Raw genomic sequence first — 22,226 nt, forward strand, 5'->3', positions numbered from 1 at the left:
CGATTTTTTGTTTGGCTATTGATAGTTGTATTTGTGACGGCAGTTCTTCAGACCTCCATAATTCACAAAGAGTAGTTAACACCTATTGTTTTTTCTTACTTTTTCATTGCTTTTACACGTTGTTTCTAACGTGAAGAATAAGTTTAGCCAAACTAATTTTGAAATAGGGTATATCAAAGGAACACGTATAAAAATGATACCACTATAAAAAAACAAATGAAATACTAGATAAAATTGAGCAAACATAATTACCAAAATTACAGAAAAAGATAAAAAAAAAAAAAATGAAAAAAAAAATGGTGAAGTTTGTTGAGTGAAATGAATTATTGAAAGAAAAGTAATTGAACTAATAGAAATGTTAAATAAAAAAAATGTCACATTTCAATATTTTTTTAATAATTAAATTCTCAGGGTTGTCGAAATTAAAAATTAAGTGATTTTTTTTTAATTAGACTTATTTCGAAGCTTGTTACCTTGAAAAATACATTTTAAACCCTGCTTTTTTTTTTTTTAAATAAATTGAAAAAAAAAAAAACGCAATGAAAAAATTTAATTGATAATTGAAACTTTAAAAACATATTAAACATTGAAAAATTACTTATCTCTCAAATTAACGTCCAATAAAGTAGATCCAGTCTTCATACAGGAATTCGGTTATAATAAATATATCTTTCCCAAACTTAAAAATCAAATCATATTTATTTTTTTTTTTTTTTTTTTTTTGAGAGAGAGTGCTTTAAAATCGCCGGGGAATGCCGCTTAAAATTTTTAAGAAATAAATTTTAGGAGTTTAGTGCCTTTCAAAGACGGTTATCATAATTTATTATCATCATTTAATTTCCTTTTTTTCCTCCTCCCACACCTTTCCACGTTGTTCAGTAGTTAACAAAAAAAAACTTATAGAATTTAATTTTTGAAACCAATGTATAAAAGTTTACATAATGAAATGCAAATATGCATTTTCTTTTGAATTTTTTTTTTTTGGTTGACTGTGTTCAATTCACACATGGTTGATGCGGTTCAATATTGCTAAACTATAAGTCTTAAGTAAAATTCTATTTATAAATACTTTTTAAAATGAAATTATTTAATTAATCGTAAATATTATTTAGACATAAAAATTAATTGATTACAAAACCTTTTAAAAAATATATATTAATTTCTTTTTCGTTCGGCAAAAAACTGCGCCAAACACTTTTTTTTAATTTTCAATTTAAAATTCTAGAAAAAAGATTATATTATTCTGCTTTTAATATAATCAAATTCAGGGTTTTATCTTTCTGGAGAAAAAAAAAAAATAAATAATGGATTTTATTTCAATGAAATTAAAAAAAAAAAAAAAAACTTGACTGAATTGAATTAATTACCCTTAAATTAACGAAGGGGTTATTTAATAACTTTAGGTTTGAAAGAGATAGGTATGGGGTCGATTTTTTTGAAACTTCAAAAGAAGCCAACTACTGTCAAAATTTTGCGAAATAATACGTGATCAATTTCATTTTAGAGATATTTCTTTCAAAAGCCTTCTTTTAAAAAAAGAAAAAAAAAGTATATTGTTCTATTAAACCTTTTACTGTTTAAATAATTTGACTTTGCTCATTTTATTTTAAGAAAATATAAGTTGAAAAAGCATTTTCATTCACTATTAGAAGATTTGTCAGTAAAAAAAAGTCGCCAAAAAGATAAGCGTTTTTTATTTTTTATTTTTACTCGGAATGTAGAGCCCTGCATACTTCTTTTCAAGTTAACCCCTTAGTAGTTTTGATTACAATAGATCTGAATGAATGAACCTTGTAAGGGAGGGGCACTAAGCATTGCCCTGTTAATAATGAATTTCTTTGGTTTCTTTTTATAACATGCTACATTTCTCTCTTGCGGTTAGAAATATCAGGAAATTTATTTCTTTTTTTCAACATCAGACTAAAAGAATCGTAATGAAGGAATCGGAAAATTAAGGTATTTTTTAACGATCCGATTCCGATACCTCCCAAAATACACAATTCTTACGATTAATGATTCCGATTCCGATTAATCGTCCCACCACTACTCTGAATATTTACTCTTAATTGTCTGAAATGCTTTTAATTTCCTTTTTATAATTACTGCCACATTTAATCCTCATACAAGTTTTTTATTCTTTTAACTGTCTGTTTTGTTTTGGATTTGTTTTTGTTTTTTACATATTCTTAAAGTTAATCTTATAGCATGAATTTTAAAATCATTATTTTCACTCTTTTCCTCTCTATTTTAAATGATTGTATTATTTCTATATGCAAAATAAATGGAAAAGTGGGTGAACTGCAAAATGTAAGACAAGTTGAAATCTAAGACACATCAACAGATTAATATTACGTTTCTTTAATGATAGAAACATTGACAAAATGAATAGAGATGATATTTTCATATCAGAGGAATATGAAAGAAGAGGAAGGAATAGAAACAAAGGGTAGTGGACATTAAACGGGGTGGAGGGGGAGAAAGTTATAATTTAAGACGACAGTAGTTCTGTGGCGATAAACATGTAACAGTCGTTATATCAAAGAAACAGAGGACAGAAAAAACTCAACTTGCTTTCTTTTCTCCTTTTCTGGCCTCTGTAACATTTTGTCTCTGCTGTGATATCACCAACGTCACTTGAACACCTGCTTTTATGAACACTGTCCATACCTCAAACAAATGCTTCTCTCATCACGTCTCCAACACCACTCTTCCGAACACCCCTTCTTCTCCGAACACACATACTTTTGTTTGTATTGCGACATCACTTTGCACAGCTGGCTTGGTCATTTGCATATTTTTATGTGGCTGCAGTTGCTCTCAGCTTGAGCAACTCTGTTCCAAATAAGTTGTTGATTTGAACTTGAGAAGTAGGTGGTAGAAGGGGAAAATGGGAAGCCAAAGGGAAAGACAAAAGATCTGAGGCAATATGATTTTTCTGTAGAAGTAGAGACTGGAAAGCATTCTTATTCTATTTGCTTTAAATTCTGAAGACTAAAAAGAAAAAAATAATAAATTGAATATAAAAAAAAATAATAAATTGAATATAAAATAAATGGAAAAAAAATAATAAATTGAATATAAAATAAATGGAAAGGGTATGAATTTTTGATGTGTTGTATTGACAAATTTCAAACTCATATATCTAAGGACATCTTGGCTTAAATATAACATGTTTTTAAGGATAGTTTAGAAGAAAATATATTAAACTATCATACCATGATAATTTAAGAATTTTCTTTTATGGAGATAAACATTTTATATAAAATATAATAAGCTAATAAAGATGAATAAGATAATCATAGAACTACTAATTAAATATATTAAATGTATGTAAATAATGATACCAAATATGATAAGATATAATTAGATTTATATTTTAAATGAACCATGAAGGTAAGTATGATGCAAGGGGCGTGAAATAAGTAATGACCCTGACCCATTTCCAGTTGTCTGATCTAGCTAAAATTTTGCATGTGCAATGATTTATATCTCTACGGGTTATGTGGCAAATTACAGCTCTGAACTAATTGTGGTTTCTCTTTTACATGTGTTTGAACTGAGTCAGGTGTGAAATGGAGCCTGTGATCCGTTTTTTGTATTTGAAAGGACGCACACCACAGTAGACTTTTGATGAAATGAAAGAAACTTATGGTGATAATGCCCCATCATATGACCTTGTAAAACGCTGGCATCATGAATGGCCGGAAGTCTGTGGAAACAGATCCGAGACCTGCCATTGATGAAGCATCTGTCCATCAAGTTGAGGCTGCCATTTTGGAAGATCGACGCATTACTATTCGCCAAATAGCCCAAGATGTCAAGATTAGTACAAGGTCTGTGGAAACTATCATTCATAACCATTTGCATATGCATAAGGTGTTTGCCAGATGGATTCCCAGGTTGCTCACACAATTCCAGAAGCGAGAATGCGTCGAGTGCTCGAGGATGAATTTGGAGATGTGCCAAGAAGATGAGTCAAAGTTTGTCAAAAGACTGATTACACAGGATGAAACCTGGGTCCATCACTATGATCCAGAGACCAAAGCCCAGTTAATGCAGTGGAAGCACTTGGACTCACCACCTCCAAAAAAGGCAAGGGTGCAGCCCTCCGCTGATAAAGTCATGCTCACAGTCTTCTAGGACTAGGACGGAGTAGTGATGACAGATTTCTTGGCAAAGGTTACCACAATTACAGGAGCCTATTATGCATCACTTTTGAGGAAATTAAAGGAAGCTATCAAAATCAAGAGGCGGGGCAAGATCAGCAAAGGTCCACAGGACAACGCTCCGGTCCACAACTCACATGTCGCCAGATCAGAAGCACGGGCATGTGGTTATGAAATCCTGCCCCATCCTCCCTACTCTCATGACATTGCACCCTCTGACTTTCACCTCTTCCCAGCCATGAAGTTGTTTTTGAAAGGAAAGCGTTTCCGAGATGATGCAGCCTTGATTTCTGAAGTCACGTCGTGATTGGAGGATCAACCTGGTGTGTTCTACAAAAACAGTCTCCAGAGCTGCATCAAACGATGGGAGAAATGCATAACTCTGGGTGGTTACTATATATATATATATAGAGAGAGAGAGAGAAAGACTAATAACTGTGCCAAGTTTTGTTGCTCTACTTGCTGTGGGAAGTGGGCCAGGGGCATTACTTATTGCACACCCCTTGTAATATATCTCACATAATGTAATATTTAATTGAAGAGTGATAAATAAGAGCATATAATTATATTTTATAATTAGATGTGGAGGAAAAATTAAATATTAAATTAGAATAGGGGATAGTTAATTGAAATATTATAACTTCTGTATTGATCGCAATGTTTCGACATGCTAAATTGGGAATGTTAAATTTAATAATCATAATACAACAAAAGTATTTATAGAATTAAAATCCCAAATATTGACCTAAAAATCCACTGTATATCTTGAAACAAGTGATTGTTATAAGATTGATGTGTTGATTCAAAAGTAAAAACACTAGTTATAATAAGGTATATCTATGGAATTGAACATTAATTATAGTTAATCAATTTAAAAAAAAATTTTTTTAATATAAACATATATATGTATACACACATTAACTAAACGTCCATAATTTTTTTTCAGAATTTACAGGTTAAATTTTTAAAAAAGGAATGTAAAGTGTAGGAGAGGGTAAAGTAAAGGTAAATGCGAAATAAATGTAATATATAATATTAGCATGAGTGCCCGGCGTTGCCCGGGTGTTTTGAAGTGTATGCTGAGCAAAAAGAAAAGGTCAATTTTTTTAACTTTGACCCCTATTATGACCCCTTAAAATTTGTTTAGGGCTCAAATCAAGTTATTAAGTTAGATCCATGTCCAATTTATATCTAAAATTTCAAGTGTTTAGACCCACAATTGTAGGAGGAGTTTGGTAGGGTTCTCAAATGTTAAATAGTTGAACTTTGACCCCTTAATCGCAAAATTTCTGCCCGAAAACCGATCACATCGATTTTCCCAAATTTCAGTACCCTGTATATCAAATTTCGAGTCTGTAGGCTTAAAATTGACAGAGTTATTGTGTAGGGAAATGTACACAGACACATACACACACACAGACACTTTCACTTTTATAGATATATAGATTATGTCTAAATACTATTAAGAATTCTTAAATAATTAAAAGTAAAATAGGAATTAGATTTCATTTAAACATTAATCTGACTAATTAAAAAAACGTGATCAGGATAAGGGGAATGAGGATCTATTGAATGTTAAAATTATACTTAACTATGAAACTAGTTTGAGAAATGTTCATTAATACTAAATTGATTAGTTAAAATATGTGCAATGTGAACTTTAAAATATTACTTTCCAAATAATTATTATAATAATATTGATAAATTAAAGATAAAATAAATGTAAGTATAAGAACTAATTAATTTATAATTCGATATTAGCAGAAATTAATCTTAATTTAATTTAGACTATCTATTAAACTCATAAATATATATTTTATATTGAAATAGTTTTAATACTAGCATTTTATATTTAATGTATGAGTTAATTAATTTATAATATACACTGCATTAATTGATGAATAATATTAAATGGAAGACATTGAAACTGTATAAATATTACTTATTAGGAAATTAGAGGGTGGAAATTAGAGGAAGGAAAGTATGATAAAAGAATGAATGTTAAATAAACAGAGTTAATATATCTGGTTTTTGTTCAAAGGGCGATAACTTTGTTATACTAAAAATTAAATTTGAACTTCTTTTGCAAGGTAAACAATTATGGTAATGGATTATATAGCGAACTTATTAATTTCAACTAAATAAAATTATAGGTTTAGAATTAAGTAATACTAAGATTTATAATTTACTAGCGGGGGAGTACCCGGCGTTGCCCGGGTGTTTGTAGGTGTGTGTGTATGGGGGGGGGGTAATTAATAATCCTGTTTAAATATTATAAAAAAGACGATGTAACAAAAACAAAACGGAAAAAAAATGGCATAAATAAACTTGTGTATGGGGGGGGGGTAAACTAAAGAATAAGCGAAGTAATAAAAAAAACGTTGCCCGGGTGTTTAAAGGTGTAAAAGAAAAAAAAATAGTTTTGGTCGGGAGGAGGGATTGAACCCGGAAGCCTTGACGCGGAGGTGGAAACTAATGCCAACTACTTAACCGTCTCAACCACGAGTAAGAGTAATTGATTAGCGTGTTAAGTTAAGGCTTATAAAGCTAGTAAAAGAGGTTTGATTGACAGGAAGACGCTAAATGAAGTCATCGCGGGATCGTTATTTTTAGTTTTCACTCTCCCTAATAATTTCTCTCTCTCTAATAATTAATAAAAAGAACATTTCTGGCAGAATACACCTAAATTAATGGAATTACTTAGTATGAATAGATGGGTTTTAGTGACTTTATTTCTGAATTCAAAATGGCGTAATGTAAATATATTATAAGGTATTTACAACTTCTCTTCCAATTTTTAGATTTTCATGTGAAAACGCATTTTATTTCCTTTTGATAGATTGATTGTTGCTATTTCTTCTGATGACTTAAGGGCAAAATAGATTCACTGATTGATATAATAATTAAGTGATTGATTTTGTGCTATGAAACAGATACTGTCAAGAATTGTAAATGTTAGCTGAATTAAAGGAATAAATTGTAAGATGGTCAGCATCATGAACTTTGGAATATAGACTTTTGTCCTTCATATATATATATATATATATATATATATTATTCAATTTTCACCCCAAACAAGGCACAGTGCCACTTTGAAGCAGGGGGCTACTATCAGGGACTTAATTAGCGGGGTCATTATGAAGGGAGATGAGTAGAAAGATGATTGTTAACATTACACTTGAACTTCTGCATATCAGTGCAGTTGGGAAAGCAGAATCCCGGAAGGGAGTTCCAAAGACCCGCAGTTCTGGGGAAGAAACTATTGGAGTAAAAGGCTTTCTTGCACCTAGGGATCTCTACTGTAAAGGGATGAGACTTACTAGCTTGTCGGGTTTGTCGGGGGTAATTACGTCGGGGAGGTACAAGTGTTTGCAGTTCGTCAGAGCATTCACCATTAAAGTATTTGTAGAACAGGCAGAGGAATGCAACATCTTGTCGATGGGACAGAGGCTGAAGCCTAGATGACAGTTCAGGACCTATCAGGTTGGCGACTCTCTTTTGAACCCTGTCCAGGAGAGACAAGCAGCAGATGCACCAGCCCAGATGTGACAACAGTACTCCATACATGGGCGAATGGTGGCCTTATAGAGGTATAGGATACTGTCAGGTGTAAGTAGTTTTCTAGCACGGTAGAAGGAGCCAACCTTCCTTGCAGCAGCCTTGGCAATGCGCTCAATGTATCTATTCCAGTTCATATTCCCTGTAAACGTTAGGCTGAGGAGTTTAAAAGAAGTACTTTCAGGCAATGTGTTCTTGGCCATTGCTATCGGTGGTAGAGAAGGTTTCTTGTAGTTATTGAAGGAAACAAGCTTAGTCTTAGCATCATTGAATGTGACCATCCATTTTTGTCCCTATTCCACTACAGATTGGAGGTCATCCTCTAGTGTTTCTGCCATTTCCTTGCATATGTGTTCATTTGTTTTCCCCTCATATCTGTTATAGAGAGTAGTGTCATTGGCAAATATACCCATCTCCAAAACAATTTTATCAGGGAGGTCATTTATGAATATCAGGAATAATAGAGGTCCAAGGATAGACCCCTGAGGTACTCCCGCATTTATGTCATATTGTTTAGATGTACGACCGTCGAGGACAACTTTGATTTTTCTATTACTTAAGAAGGATTTAATTACATTATGAATTCTTCCAGTGATTCCATATGATCTAATTTTCCTTAGAAGACCATCGTGCCATACCCTGTCAAAAGCCTTAGATATATCGAGGTCCACCACTCTACCCTGCCCTGTTTTATCCAATGAACGGTATATACATTCAGAAACTACAGTTAAGATATCTGCTGTTGAACGGGCTTGCCTGAATCCATATTGTTTGTCAGTCAGGAGTTTAGCAGCTGTTAGGTGCTGGACTAGGGCTTGATTAACTAAGGACTCAAATATTTTGGCGAAAAGCGAGAGGAGGCTAATGGGGCGATAATTTAGTGGGTCAGTTCTTTCACCAGAATTCTTGAAGACTGGTACCACAGAGGCGGTTTTCCAGCAGTCGGGAAAGCAAGATTCGTTAAGGCATTTATTGTAAAGTTTGGAGAGAACTGGAGCAACCTCGGCAGCCGGGATGAGATCTGGTCCACATGCTTTTGAGGTGTCTAGGTTTTTTATAATAGCATGTACCTGAGAAGGAGCGATTTTCAAATCATCTAGTGTGGTGTCTGTTCGCAGAGGAAAATCAGAGAGGGAGTGGTGTACCGAGTTCAGTGTGGAGTTTGAGGCAAACTGACTGGCAAGCAGATTAGCCTTGTCAGTTGCCGTGTAAGCAACCTCATGATTGTTTGATAGTGGGGGAATAGTTGACTGTCCATTATTTACTACGCTATTGTAGATTTTCCAAAAATCCCGCGTTCCTAATTTATATATATATATATATATATATATATATATATATATATATATATATATATATATATATATAAAGATTAAAATTAGAAATGAATTTTACAGAAAATTTAAGTCTTTCAAAAAAACATGCTTATGAATCAACTGAGTTTTCAAATGTTTTGTTCAGTATTAATAAGATATTTGCAAATATTTTGATGTATAATTGATTTAAATAAGCCTAAAGTGATATAGTTTGAATAAATGAAAAAAAAAAACTTTTGAATTTATTCATTTAAATATTAAATTTGTTAGTTTACTAACATTGAATATATACCAAGAAATAATAATCTGTTTCAACTATCTTCTACTTTGCTGTCCTTTTTAACTAAAGGAAGTGTGCTGACATTGGCACTATACCATGTGTTTATGTATGGCATTACCCATATACCATGTATTTATGTATGGCATTACCCATATACCATGTATTTATGTATGGCATTACCCATATACCATATATTTATGTATGGCATTACCCATATACCATATATTTATGTATGGCATTACCCATATACCATATATTTATGTATGGCATTATCAATATATCATGTATTTATGTATGGCATTGCTTATATACCATGTATTTATGTATGGCATTACCCATATATCATGTATTTATGTATGGCATTACCCATATACCATATATTTATGTATGGCATTACCAATATATCATGTATTTATGTATGGCATTGCTTATATACCATGTATTTATGTATGGCATTACCCATATATCATGTATTTATGTATGGCATTACCCATATACCATGTATTTATGTATGGCGTTACCCATATATCATGTATTTATGTATGGCATTACCCATATACCATGTATTTATGTATGGCATTACCCATATACCATGCATTTATGTATGGCATTACCCATATACCATATATTTATGTATGGCATTACCCATATATCATGTATTTATGTATGGCATTGCTTATATACCATGTATTTATGTATGGCGTTACCCATATATCATGTATTTATGTATGGCATTACCCATATACCATGTATTTATGTATGGCATTACCCATATATCATGTATTTATGTATGGCATTACCCATATACCATGTATTTATGTATGGCATTACCCATATACCATGTATTTATGTATGGCATTACCCATATACCATGCATTTATGTATGGCATTACCCATATACCATGCATTTATGTATGGCATTACCCATATACCATGCATTTATGTATGGCATTACGCATATATCATGTATTTATGTATGGCATTACCCATATATCATGTATTTATGTATGGCATTGCTTATATACCATGTGTTTATGTATGGCATTACCCATATACCATGTATTTATGTATGGCATTACCCATATACTATGTATTTATGTATGGCATTACCCATATACCATGTATTTATGTATGGCATTACCCATATACCATGTATTTATGTATGGCATTACCCATATACCATGTATTTATCTATGGCATTACCCATATATCATGTATTTATGTATGGCATTACCCATATACCATGTATTTATGTATGGCATTACAAATATACCATGTATTTATGTATGGCATTACCCATATACCATATATTTATGTATGGCATTACCCATATATCATGTATTTATGTATGGCATTGCTTATATACCATGTGTTTATGTATGGCATTACCCATATACCATGTATTTATGTATGGCATTACCCATATACCATGTATTTATGTATGGCATTACCCATATACCATATATTTATGTATGGCATTACCCATATACCATGTATTTATGTATGGCATTACCCATATACCATGTATTTATCTATGGCATTACCCATATATCATGTATTTATCTATGGCATTACCCATATATCATGTATTTATGTATGGCATTACCCATATACCATGTATTTATGTATGGCATTACCCATATACCATATATTTATGTATGGCATTACCCATGTATCATGTATTTATGTATGGCATTGCTTATATACCATGTGTTTATGTATGGCATTACCCATATACCATGTATTTATGTATGGCGTTACCCATATACCATGTATTTATGTATGGCATTACCCATATACCATGCATTTATGTATGGCATTACCCATATACCATATATTTATGCATGGCATTACCCATATATCATCTATTTATGTATGGCATTGCTTATATACCATGTATTTATGTATGGCGTTACCCATATATCATGTATTTATGTATGGCATTACCCATATACCATGTATTTATGTATGGCATTACCCATATATCATGTATTTATGTATGGCATTACCCATATACCATGTATTTATGTATGGCATTACCCATATACCATGTATTTATGTATGGCATTACCCATATACCATGTATTTATGTATGGCATTACCCATATACCATGCATTTATGTATGGCATTACCCATATATCATGTATTTATGTATGGCATTGCTTATATACCATGTGTTTATGTATGGCATTACCCATATACCATGTATTTATGTATGGCATTACCCATATATCATGTATTTATGTATGGCATTGCTTATATACCATGTGTTTATGTATGGCATTACCCATATACCATGTATTTATGTATGGCATTACCCATATATCATGTATTTATGTATGGCATTGCTTATATACCATGTGTTTATGTATGGCATTACCCATATACCATGTATTTATGTATGGCATTACCCATATACCATATATTTATGTATGGCATTACCCATATACCATGTATTTATGTATGGCATTACCCATATACCATGTATTTATGTATGGCATTGCTTATATACCATGTATTTATGTATGGCATTACCCATATACCATGTATTTATGTATGGCATTACCCATATACCATGTATTTATGTATGGCATTACCCATATACCATGTATTTATGTATGGCATTACCCATATACCATATATTTATGTATGGCATTGCTTATATACCATGTGTTTATGTATGGCATTACCCAATTACCATGTATTTATGTATGGCATTACCCATATACCATGTATTTATGTATGGCATTACCCATATACCATGTATTTATGTATGGCATTACCCATATACCATGTATTTATGTATGGCATTACCCATATACCATGTATTTATGAATGGCATTACCCATATATCATGTATTTATGTATGGCATTGCTTATATACCATGTATTTATGTATGGCGTTACCCATATACCATGTATTTATGTATGGCATTGCTTATATACCATGTGTTTATGTATGGCATTACCCATATATCATGTATTTATGTATGGCATTACCCATATACCATGTATTTATGTATGGCATTGCTTATATACCATGTATTTATGTATGGCATTACCCATATACCATGTATTTATGTATGGCATTGCTTATATACCATGTATTTATGTATGGCATTGCTTATATACCATGTATTTATGTATGGCATTACCCATATACCATGTATTTATGTATGGCATTACCCATATACCATGTATTTATGTATGGCATTACCCATATACCATGTATTTATGTATGGCATTACCCATATACCATGTATTTATGTATGGCATTACCCATATACCATGTATTTATGTATGGCATTACCCATATACCATGTATTTATGTATGGCATTGCTTATATGCCATACATTTATGTACAGCATTGCCACTATACTATGCATATAGTAGGACATTGTCCATACACCCTGTGTTATGTAAAAACAAAATGCCTATAAATTATGCATTTATGTAGGACATTGCCTATATGTCATGCATTTATGTAGAACATTGGCCATGTGCTATGTGCTTATCTAGGACATTGGCCAAACACCATACGTTTATGTAGGACATTGCCCAAACAACCTGCGTTTATGTAAGATATGGAACATTTAATTTAATGAAGTAAATTGAACGTAATAAAGATGAAGCAGTTTACATTTTAAGAAATATGTCATTTTACATTTCGTTTTTTAAACTTTTTTTCTAAACATTACCTGAAATTTCTATTGTTAATTCCATTACAGTTGTTTTGTTCACTTTTCTAGGGTAACAGATGTGTTAATCAAATTGAAGAGGTTTGTATGGACATCGAAAAGACAATCAATCAAACAATCCAAAATACACTGAATACTTTGGAGAAAGATTGTGATCAGATTGCGGACATGGTTGAAAATAAACTACAACAAGACTGGTAAAAAATCACTTTTTAAGTATTTTTCATAAAATTTATCCAAATGATTGAATGATGTTTATATATATACACATTGTAGGGATTTTATTAAATATGTATGACTAAAAATCATGTACAATGTCCAACTAATTGCCCTGCTGCTGATTAAAGCAACTTCAACGCAGGCGATCATTGACTGGGTCTGTCAGCGTAAAATATCATAAAACAACCTGGTAATCAACAAAACAAATTTACTCAGAAGTTTTGAGATTTTTTTTGGCAAATACCTTTTGAAATTCATACTTAAAAAGATCTTTATTAAAGATAACCCCGATTTTTATTAAATATTCCCTCTTGCATGAGCGATTTACTAAGTTCATTAGCACAAAAAAATGGTTTTATTAAAATAAACAATAACACTTTAGTCACAGTTGTGATGACTTTTGGCAAATTCTTGAAGACTGGAACTTTTTTTCAACCCAGGGTGCCACTTTTTAAAAATTTTTTAATCTCTGTAAAATGAATAAATAAATAAATATACAAGTTTATTTCTTTATTATTCAAATAAAAACAAAACGAATTTAGTCACAGTCATAATTTTCAGCAGAGTGTTTTTTTTTTGCAAATTAAATTTTTCAAGTATCCTTTTTTAAATTTGAATTTTGTAACACAATGACAACTTAACACTATATAACTTTGTAAAAAGTAGAATCTATTAAGTCTTCATCTAAAATAAACAAGCTTATTTTTTTTTTATTAGGATATTTTTTTTTTTTAAATACGAGTCAAAAGAGAAAATTATTTGATTACTTTTTTTTAAATGATAAATGTTATTTTTTGTAACAAGTGTTTTTTTGTGTGTGTGTGTGTGTTTTTCTTTCAAGTTTATAAAATTCGAAAGTTTATTTTTGACAAAATATCTTTGGAGATTTTGCCAAAATGAAACTCAATTTGTATAATTTTAATAGTTAAATATCGCCAAACATCAATAATAATAATAAAAAGAATAGTTATTTACTGGCAGAGGACAGAGTTAGACACAAGGTCCGTTTTAGATGTGGGGAAAACCCGGTTCTCCCAGAAATGGCACACTGGATTGGGAAAAAATGTTTGTTTTTAAGAATTTCAATAGATATAAATAGTTGTATTTCTATTTATTTTGTTTGGTATTTTTTTACATTAGGTCCACCTCCACAATTTTTTTTAAAATGAAAACTTTTATAGATTTTCAACTATGCTGAATAAGAAAATCTCATTTAAATTTTCCAGAAACAAGTAGTTTTTGAGATATAAAGATCTGTATTATGCACTGTAATTCACTGGCGGCAATGTTTGTATTAGGACTGTTCCATCTTTCGGCACACCAGATGTCAAGCCTCTTCTGTATTTGTATCAGGTAGAAACAGTCACATTCATTTCTATTTCCCAAGTGCCATCCCATTCATCATCATTCATTCCACAGAATCTGCTGGCCAGTTTGAACAAACATGCCATTGAATTTTCTCTTTTGTGGCCTCTTTCCAGTTCTAATTACCTAGAAAAGATATTGATGAGAATCTCCAATACTTCATTGTTTTTCCATGTATAGCTGTTTGAAGTCAAGGCACAATTAGACTGAATGTTGCAATTTTTCCACATCTACGCCATTTACATCTGATGACTTCTACCTTAACACATTTCTAAGAGTAAGCAACAAAAAGCTCATTTTAAACATTTCATTCCAAACTTTCTTCTGACTATTTGATCATTTGTTAAACATATTGAATTAAGTAATGCTCCTTTGGCTTCCCTTTGTTTATAACAATATTACTGACTGATGCTTGTCTTTGGAATATTATTTTAAATGGCTTTAACAGGTTTAATCCTATGTCTTTTCTTGCTGAAAGTATTGCAATATGGTGTTCCAGGGAAGAGATTGTTTTGCTCTTCCACTTTTAAGCAGTCTTTATAGCTGGTGAGCTATTGCTTACCTTTACACTTGCCTCTTATCATGAAAGATTGCATCTTTTTTGCTTTGTAGACTTATAACATTCAATGATAATTGCAGGAAAACTTCCTTTCCTTCCGTGCTATTAATCATTTGTGGTAAAACAAACCATTTCCATAAATGCTACAGTTTTGTTCCATGATTTTGGCTCTGCACAACACCACTTCATACATCAACAGGGCCTAAGCAATCCATTCTAGTTTGGACTCATCCATAATTAATTCTCCAATTGCTTTGGAATTCGAGTTCTTTGGCTTTTATCTGATAGAGCTTCACATTAGAGAATTGGCTCATCTTTCATTGGTGCAATATGTTCACTAACAACCTCAAACTTCATATGGATTTGCCAGCCATTAAGTAGCAATGCACATGAAAAAATTGAAATAGCTTGAAATATTTCAATATTGGTATGCATAGAAAGAGCTTGATAAGCTAAGAAAGAATCTTTTTAAATTTTTAAAATCTGATTAAAATTAAGGAAGTTATGGCTATTTTTGTGTCTCACACATTTGGATATTTTTCCCTCTTTAAGACCATATGCGTTTCGTCACATTTTTTACACTACTTTTTCAGTAAAAATGTCATATCTTTGTTAAAACACAAGACTAAGAAATGAAATTTACCATATAAGTGTATTTTTGTACAAGGAATCAGAATATGCAAAATGAATATGAAAATCTCCCAAAGTTTATGGTTTCCAAATAATCTGCAGTAAATGTGCATAAATATGCAGCAATTCCTTAAAAATGCCATGTATCCATAAACAGAAAAGAAGTTGGAGAACTCAAAGTTGAATTGTAATGTGCTTTATGTACAAAAAACTTAAATCTAAACATAAGACCATTTAAAAATGAATATATTGCAATATTTCTTTGGTATTATTGTAGATTAACACCTTCTGTTTAACCCCACTCAACTCCTTCTGACCACCCCTCCAAAATGTGATTATACCTTTTTAGGAAATTATGTATAAAATGCCATGAAAAACTTTAATGAAAGATAAACAAATTATTTTAGAATTGAATGTAAAATAATTTCCTATTACAGGTCATTCTAGCATTTTAGGGCAGTTAACTGTTTTTTTTTTTTCTATGAGAAAATATGCATGCTTTTTTTTTTGTTTTTAAAGATGATTATGTGTAGTTTTAAGAGGGTTTCTATGCAATGAGAATATGGGGAGGGTTGCCATTCGGACTTTGAATTAAAGGAAAATGATAAGGAAAATTATGTGTGAACATACTGAAAACTTGACAGAGACAAAGCTAATAAAAACAATATTAGAGGGGGGAGCGGTTAGTTTCACAAAAATTTAATGTAAAATAATTCACCATTTCCTGGCCATTCTAGCATTTTAGGACAGTTAACCAATTTATTTTTATGTGTATTTTTCTTTAAGGAAGGATCTATTTTTTGTTTGTTTGTTTTAGATGCTTGTATGTGGCTTACAGAGGTATTTTGTTGGGGGGGGGGGCTTGCCACTCGAACTTAGTGTTATTATTAGGGTTAAAGAGTGTTTTAGGAGGAGACTTGCCACACATAATTTGGATAAGAGGTGAAGTCAAAGAAAATTCCATAAATTTGTTGATTTCTATTTTCGAGGTTGAAGGTGTTAATTCCATAGGCCGTTTATACTACGCTGGAGCAGGTTGTAAAAATATCTTTCACTAGAAAAAAAAAATAACGAAGTAAAAAGCTTCCTAATTGTAGTTTGATGTGTTTTCTAACTGCTTTTAAAATTTCAAGAATATTGATATAGATTTTGAGGGTTTGTATTACTATACACATAGATTCGAAAAAGTTGTCAAAAAAACAAATATATAACAAATAAATGTTATCAAAAGCAAGTTACTTTTCTACCTAACTGGATAATTTGTTAGTGTTTTTATTTAATGTAACATGTTTATTCAGCTTGAAAACAGTGTTTACCGATGTTTTGGAAAATTTAAAATGGCGCCCGACTCTCTTGAAACGCTAAGTTTGGGGAAAAGAGTTAAAAATAAAAAAGTAGACAAAATACTGCTAGAAACTCGCTCAATATATGTTACCGTGACATAGGCTGACATATATTCGGTGAGTTTTTAACAGTATTTTGTATAGTTTTTTTAAATTTTTAACTCCTTTTCTCAAACTTACCGTGTCAAAGAGAGTCGGGCCGGGCGCCATTTTTAATTTTCCAATACATCGGTAAACACTGTACATTTTTCGAGCTGAATAAACATGTTACATTAAATAAAAACACTAGAAAATTATCCAGTTAGGTAGAAAAGTAACTTATCTTGCCTTTGATAACATTTATATATTTGTTTTTTGACAACTTTTTCGAATCTATGTATAAACGAGATTTTGATACTTATTTTGATTTTGAAAAAAAACATTTGTGGCTGTTCGCAGTAAAACATTGTTTTAATTCGCTGTTCAAAACTAATTTAAAGAATAAAAGTGCATGCAAGCTATATATCTACAAAAGTTTATTTTGTTTTTTTTAACCATGTTTTTAAATTTGATGAAAAATGTGAGAAATTGCAACAGATTCATAATGCCGAATTGGTTGGGATTGTTGTTATTATACATTCTGAAAACCGAATAGTTCTAAACTAATGTTATTCTGATAACAAAATAGCTCTAATTAATCATAAGAACATTTATATTCATATTTTCATGTTTTTCTTAATTCGTCCTTGAATAAAAATTAAAGAATGCGTGTTGTTTACACTGCTATAGCTGATTCTACAGGCTGGAGCTGCTGCTACTGCTTCTAGTAATATTAACTTCATTTGACCAAATTCGAGAAATAGAAACAATTTTTTTTTCGGGTAGGTCCTTTTAAATTATCAATTACCGCGGTCCTACTCAACATAAAATAATACTTTTAATTGATAAAGATAGTAAAAAGATTGATTTACTTACTACTGGGTGTCCGATGAATTTTTTTTTTCAAAATGTTCGATACTCGTCATATTAAAGTCTTATTTTTAACACGACAAAAAAAAAAATGGTCAAAAATATTTCGGACACTTGACAGTATTAAGATTAACACGTCTTCTGATTGGTTCCCAAATTTCATGACGAAATTCTTCATACAATCACGGTACGGACCTTTAGAAAACAGGGGGGGGGGTCATTACAAAACCTTACCGAAAACGCCATTTTATGACGTTCACATTTTTATCACTTTATTTGCTTAAAACTCTTAAAATGTATTAGTACATTCATATTTATTAATTCATTTGAAAGTATATTCATTTCCGAACAAAACAGTAGTAATTTGAAGACTTGAAGTGCTTTGGTTTAAAAAATATGGCTATTTTAGTAGAACTACCTTGAAATCTGTGATTATCCAAAGCGTTTTTTCGTCCGTGTGTATTACTACATTAAGCTTTGAGACTCAAGAAAGCCATTTGATTTAGTGGTAGACAATTTTGGGAGCTGTAATAAAAAAAAAAAAAACTCTAGTTGCTAACAGAACTCATGGAAATTCCATGATGGTTTTTTTTATTAAAAAAGAATGAAAGTATTAAAACTCTTAGGATGGATTGCTATAAAATTTGTTTTTTGAACATCAGTAATGTTAATCATCACTAAATGAGTTTTGTTTTTAATGATTTTGTTAAATGATGCAATCTCTCCTCTCCTTGTGAATACATTTCCTTTTGTCTTTTTGAAAATTTAATGTTCTCTTTTTTTCTTTTTTAGCCAAAGACGATCTTTAAACTTCCGAGTTTTCCTTCGACGCATCCTCTTCTTCATATTAACCTTCACATGTCCTGCAATACTCTTTATGATGTCTGATTACAGTGATCCAATCCTTGATCTCGTTGGTTCACCTCTCAGTGATTCCCTCCATCTGTATGTTGTAAGTAATCAATTCCAGTCATTTTGAAGTTTCACAGTTCAAATGAACTAATTTATTTATATACTGTCAAAGAGGGCATGGAGGCACATGTGGAGGTTAAGTTTATTGGTAGCCATTATTGAGCACCACATGGCTATTCATGGGTTGTAATGATTACCTCATAAAAATTGCCTCAGTTTAGAAAAAGATATTATCCTATCTGGTTTTCCCAGATTGAAGGACATAATCTTAGCAAAATTGGATAAAAGAAACTTGTTCTGTCTTTTACATTTTACCGTTTTCTATAAATTCTTATATCTCTATATTAACAAAAGATTAAAATTATTAAAATGAAAAAACAGGAATGCATTTTGGTGTACTTAATATTTTAATTATTCTATAATTTTGTTTTATTTAACACTATTGCACTTTTTAGAAATGTTTAATTTTTCTAATAAAATGATTTTTCCCATTTCAATAACGCTTCCAGCTTTCTTACCAAAATCTGTTTTAAGCTAATATTTTATGTGTGTTTTCACACGTTTACAATAAATTTTAGTTTTTCCAGCTCAACCTTCCTTTCAGCTGTCTTGGCTATGTCTTTTACGTACTTGTTCCAATTCGTGTTGACTGAATAGTTTGCCTTGCACAGTTTCCACTAGTGTGTGTGCATGCATATATATATATTAGGGGTGTCAGTTTATGTCAGGTCATGTCATATGCTACTGGTACCATGTAACCCAGTACTACCTGCCTCATGATTGGGTCACCAACAACACCGGCGACTAAACTGGTTCCCCCACCAGACTTATTTGGTGAGGAGGGCGGCTAGTCTCCCTGAAGGATTAAAAACAAGACCTTCCAAAGGGCGAATGAACTCTTTTTCTGGGTCAATGGCCAACTAGCACCGTGTATATTTGTGTGTGTGTATATGTGTATTGGGGTAGAGAGGGCTCCCGTAAGCCGTGGTGAAGGCAACCTTTCTAGGAGAAGCAAATCTCTGATTTAAAAAACCATAAAGTGGAAGACCAGTACCCGCATTAAGCTGGTCTGCAGTTTAATTTGTTGCTGGCTATCTTGCTCTTGCTTGTTGCTGGATCTCAACATTTTGAACTGAGAGAGAGACTTAGCTGTCGTACAAAGCTAAGACTCTGTAACATCATATTTGTATAGATACTCCCTCAGACATTTGGGCTCATGGATTTTAAATGTCTGAGGGAGTGGCACTCATCTGACAAGACGTTGCAATCATCATATTAGGGGTGTGCTTATTAATCAGCAGATAATCGGCCTCTTTGCTGATTACTTACTTTTCTCTTTCATATTAAATTCAAGTCATTTCATCACTGCCAAGTGACTCATCAGATAGCTTTAACACATTAACATAGTAATTGCTAATTTAACTTAACTTTTATTTGATTAAGTGTCTGGCCACTATTATGGCTTTTTGCCTTTACTAACTAAAATTACAAAATGCAAAGTACAATTTCCAATTCTTAAATGATTAAATAATAAAAAAGAAATAGCAAACCAATTACAAAGTACAAATTGTAATTCTTTAAGTGAATAACTATAAGCTGGAGTTCTGTACCTACTTCCTCTTCTATTGCTGCCTGCCTCCTCTGCTCTCATAGTCTCCTCAGCATTTAAAGTTAGATATGTTTAAGTTGTAATATCAGAGTTTCTCTATTCTCAGGACACAGCCTGTTTCTTGTAGGTTCATACACATTACCACTTGTACTAAAGAGCTTCTCATTCTCCATGGATGAAGGTAGTGCGCTTAAATATTTTGAAGCCAGTTTACTCAGCGGTGATAAGATCTCCTGTGTCACCACTGAAGAAATGGATCATCAGCTCTTGTGAGTAGTGGTAAACCTACGTAATAATCAAGTTCTTTTGTGCATTTAACTATAAGGGATTTACTTTTTAGTTTAGATTGTAAGTCTTGTATTTCTCATGTAGTTGTAGTCTCCAAGTTTAACTCAACTTCTACCTGCTTACATTTGTTACTGTAGACTTATTTAAAGCTACTTCATCAAACAGACTTGAAAAAAATACAGTTTTACTTTCACTTTGATCTTCTTGAACCTCAACAGAGCTCGAACAAGTGTATCGTGCCAATTCTGCTTCATTATCATCAGTAGAATCCAATTCTCAGTGTTTTCCATGTCATTCTTTTGAAATTTAAATTTTAATCTAGGAAAGTAGACGCAAGTTTTTATCATTTAGATCGGATGAAAATCTTGTTTCCATTGATTCATTGAATTGTTCAACAGTGGTAAGAATTCCAATAAAGTCAGAAATATCAGAATTATGATGGACAGCTTTTGAAAGGAATAACTTCAAAGCTAAAATTGTTGGTATTATCATCGATATGGTTGAAGTTCTGTAACTTGCTTCTTTGGTGATTTCTTCAAATAGACTCAGTAACTGGACAATTTTTTGAACAAGTCTCCATTGGTAAGTTATTAAGGTAGAAATCTTATGGTGTCCCAAATTCTTGTATGAAAAAACTGAACAAATCTCTTATTAAAAAATTCTGGTTTGTGCAAATCATTCTGCTTCGCATATGTTCCATGAAAAAGTCTTTTCTGTGATGTTTACCAATTAAAAAAAAAATCTGTTATTCTGAAAAACAGTTTGCTTATTTTAAAACTGGTAAACTTTTTCTGGGCATCCAATGTAAAGCAGAACAGTCCACACAAGCGAGAAATAAATTCTTTGTAAGCACTCCATGTGTTAACTTGAACAAAGGCAATACAAAAATAAAATAAAGATGTTAAAACAATAAAAAGCAATAGTACTTATACACAGAAAGTTTTCGAAACCTTTTAATATGTAGAGAAGATGGTGTCTATCTAATTAGTCTGTACTTTCTGTGGGTATATGGTTAGAAAAAAAAACGTACCGGGCGTATCTGCATCGCACTTTGGGAAAGAAGGAGGAAAGCATGACTAACTCATTTATATACACGAAGGGCATCTTGGGAATGCAGGGCATGATGGGAGAAGCTATTTTTTTTTCCTGTCTCTTCCTTTTTTTTTTTTCTAGATAGGAGGATATAAAAGCTGGGAAAAATTCCCTGCAGGTGGCAGAAAGAAAAGAGCCGTGAACATCTTATTTTGAAATGTATTTTGTATTGCTGACGTTCAGATTGTGAGGTGTGATATTGGTGCCGAGAGGCCAGGTGTGGTCGATTGGAAAAGAAGAG

The 22,226-nt window shown here is 31.8% G+C and overlaps 1 protein-coding gene across 1 annotated transcript in view; it reads left to right on the top strand.

Annotated features, from left to right (window-relative positions):
• Positions 1 to 22,226, top strand: part of LOC145295889 (uncharacterized) — a 443,022-nt gene that overhangs the window by 371,688 nt on the left and 49,108 nt on the right. The window contains exons 8-9 of the mRNA XM_080141646.1: positions 13,072 to 13,217; positions 18,877 to 19,036. Coding sequence (XP_079997772.1) covers positions 13,072 to 13,217; positions 18,877 to 19,036 — 306 coding nt within the window. The remainder of the gene's footprint in view (positions 1 to 13,071; positions 13,218 to 18,876; positions 19,037 to 22,226) is intronic.

Source organism: Euprymna scolopes, chromosome 2 (genome assembly GCF_053919585.1).
Source record: "Euprymna scolopes isolate OS-2025 chromosome 2, ASM5391958v1, whole genome shotgun sequence".
NCBI classification, from domain to species: Eukaryota; Metazoa; Mollusca; class Cephalopoda; order Sepiida; family Sepiolidae; genus Euprymna; species Euprymna scolopes.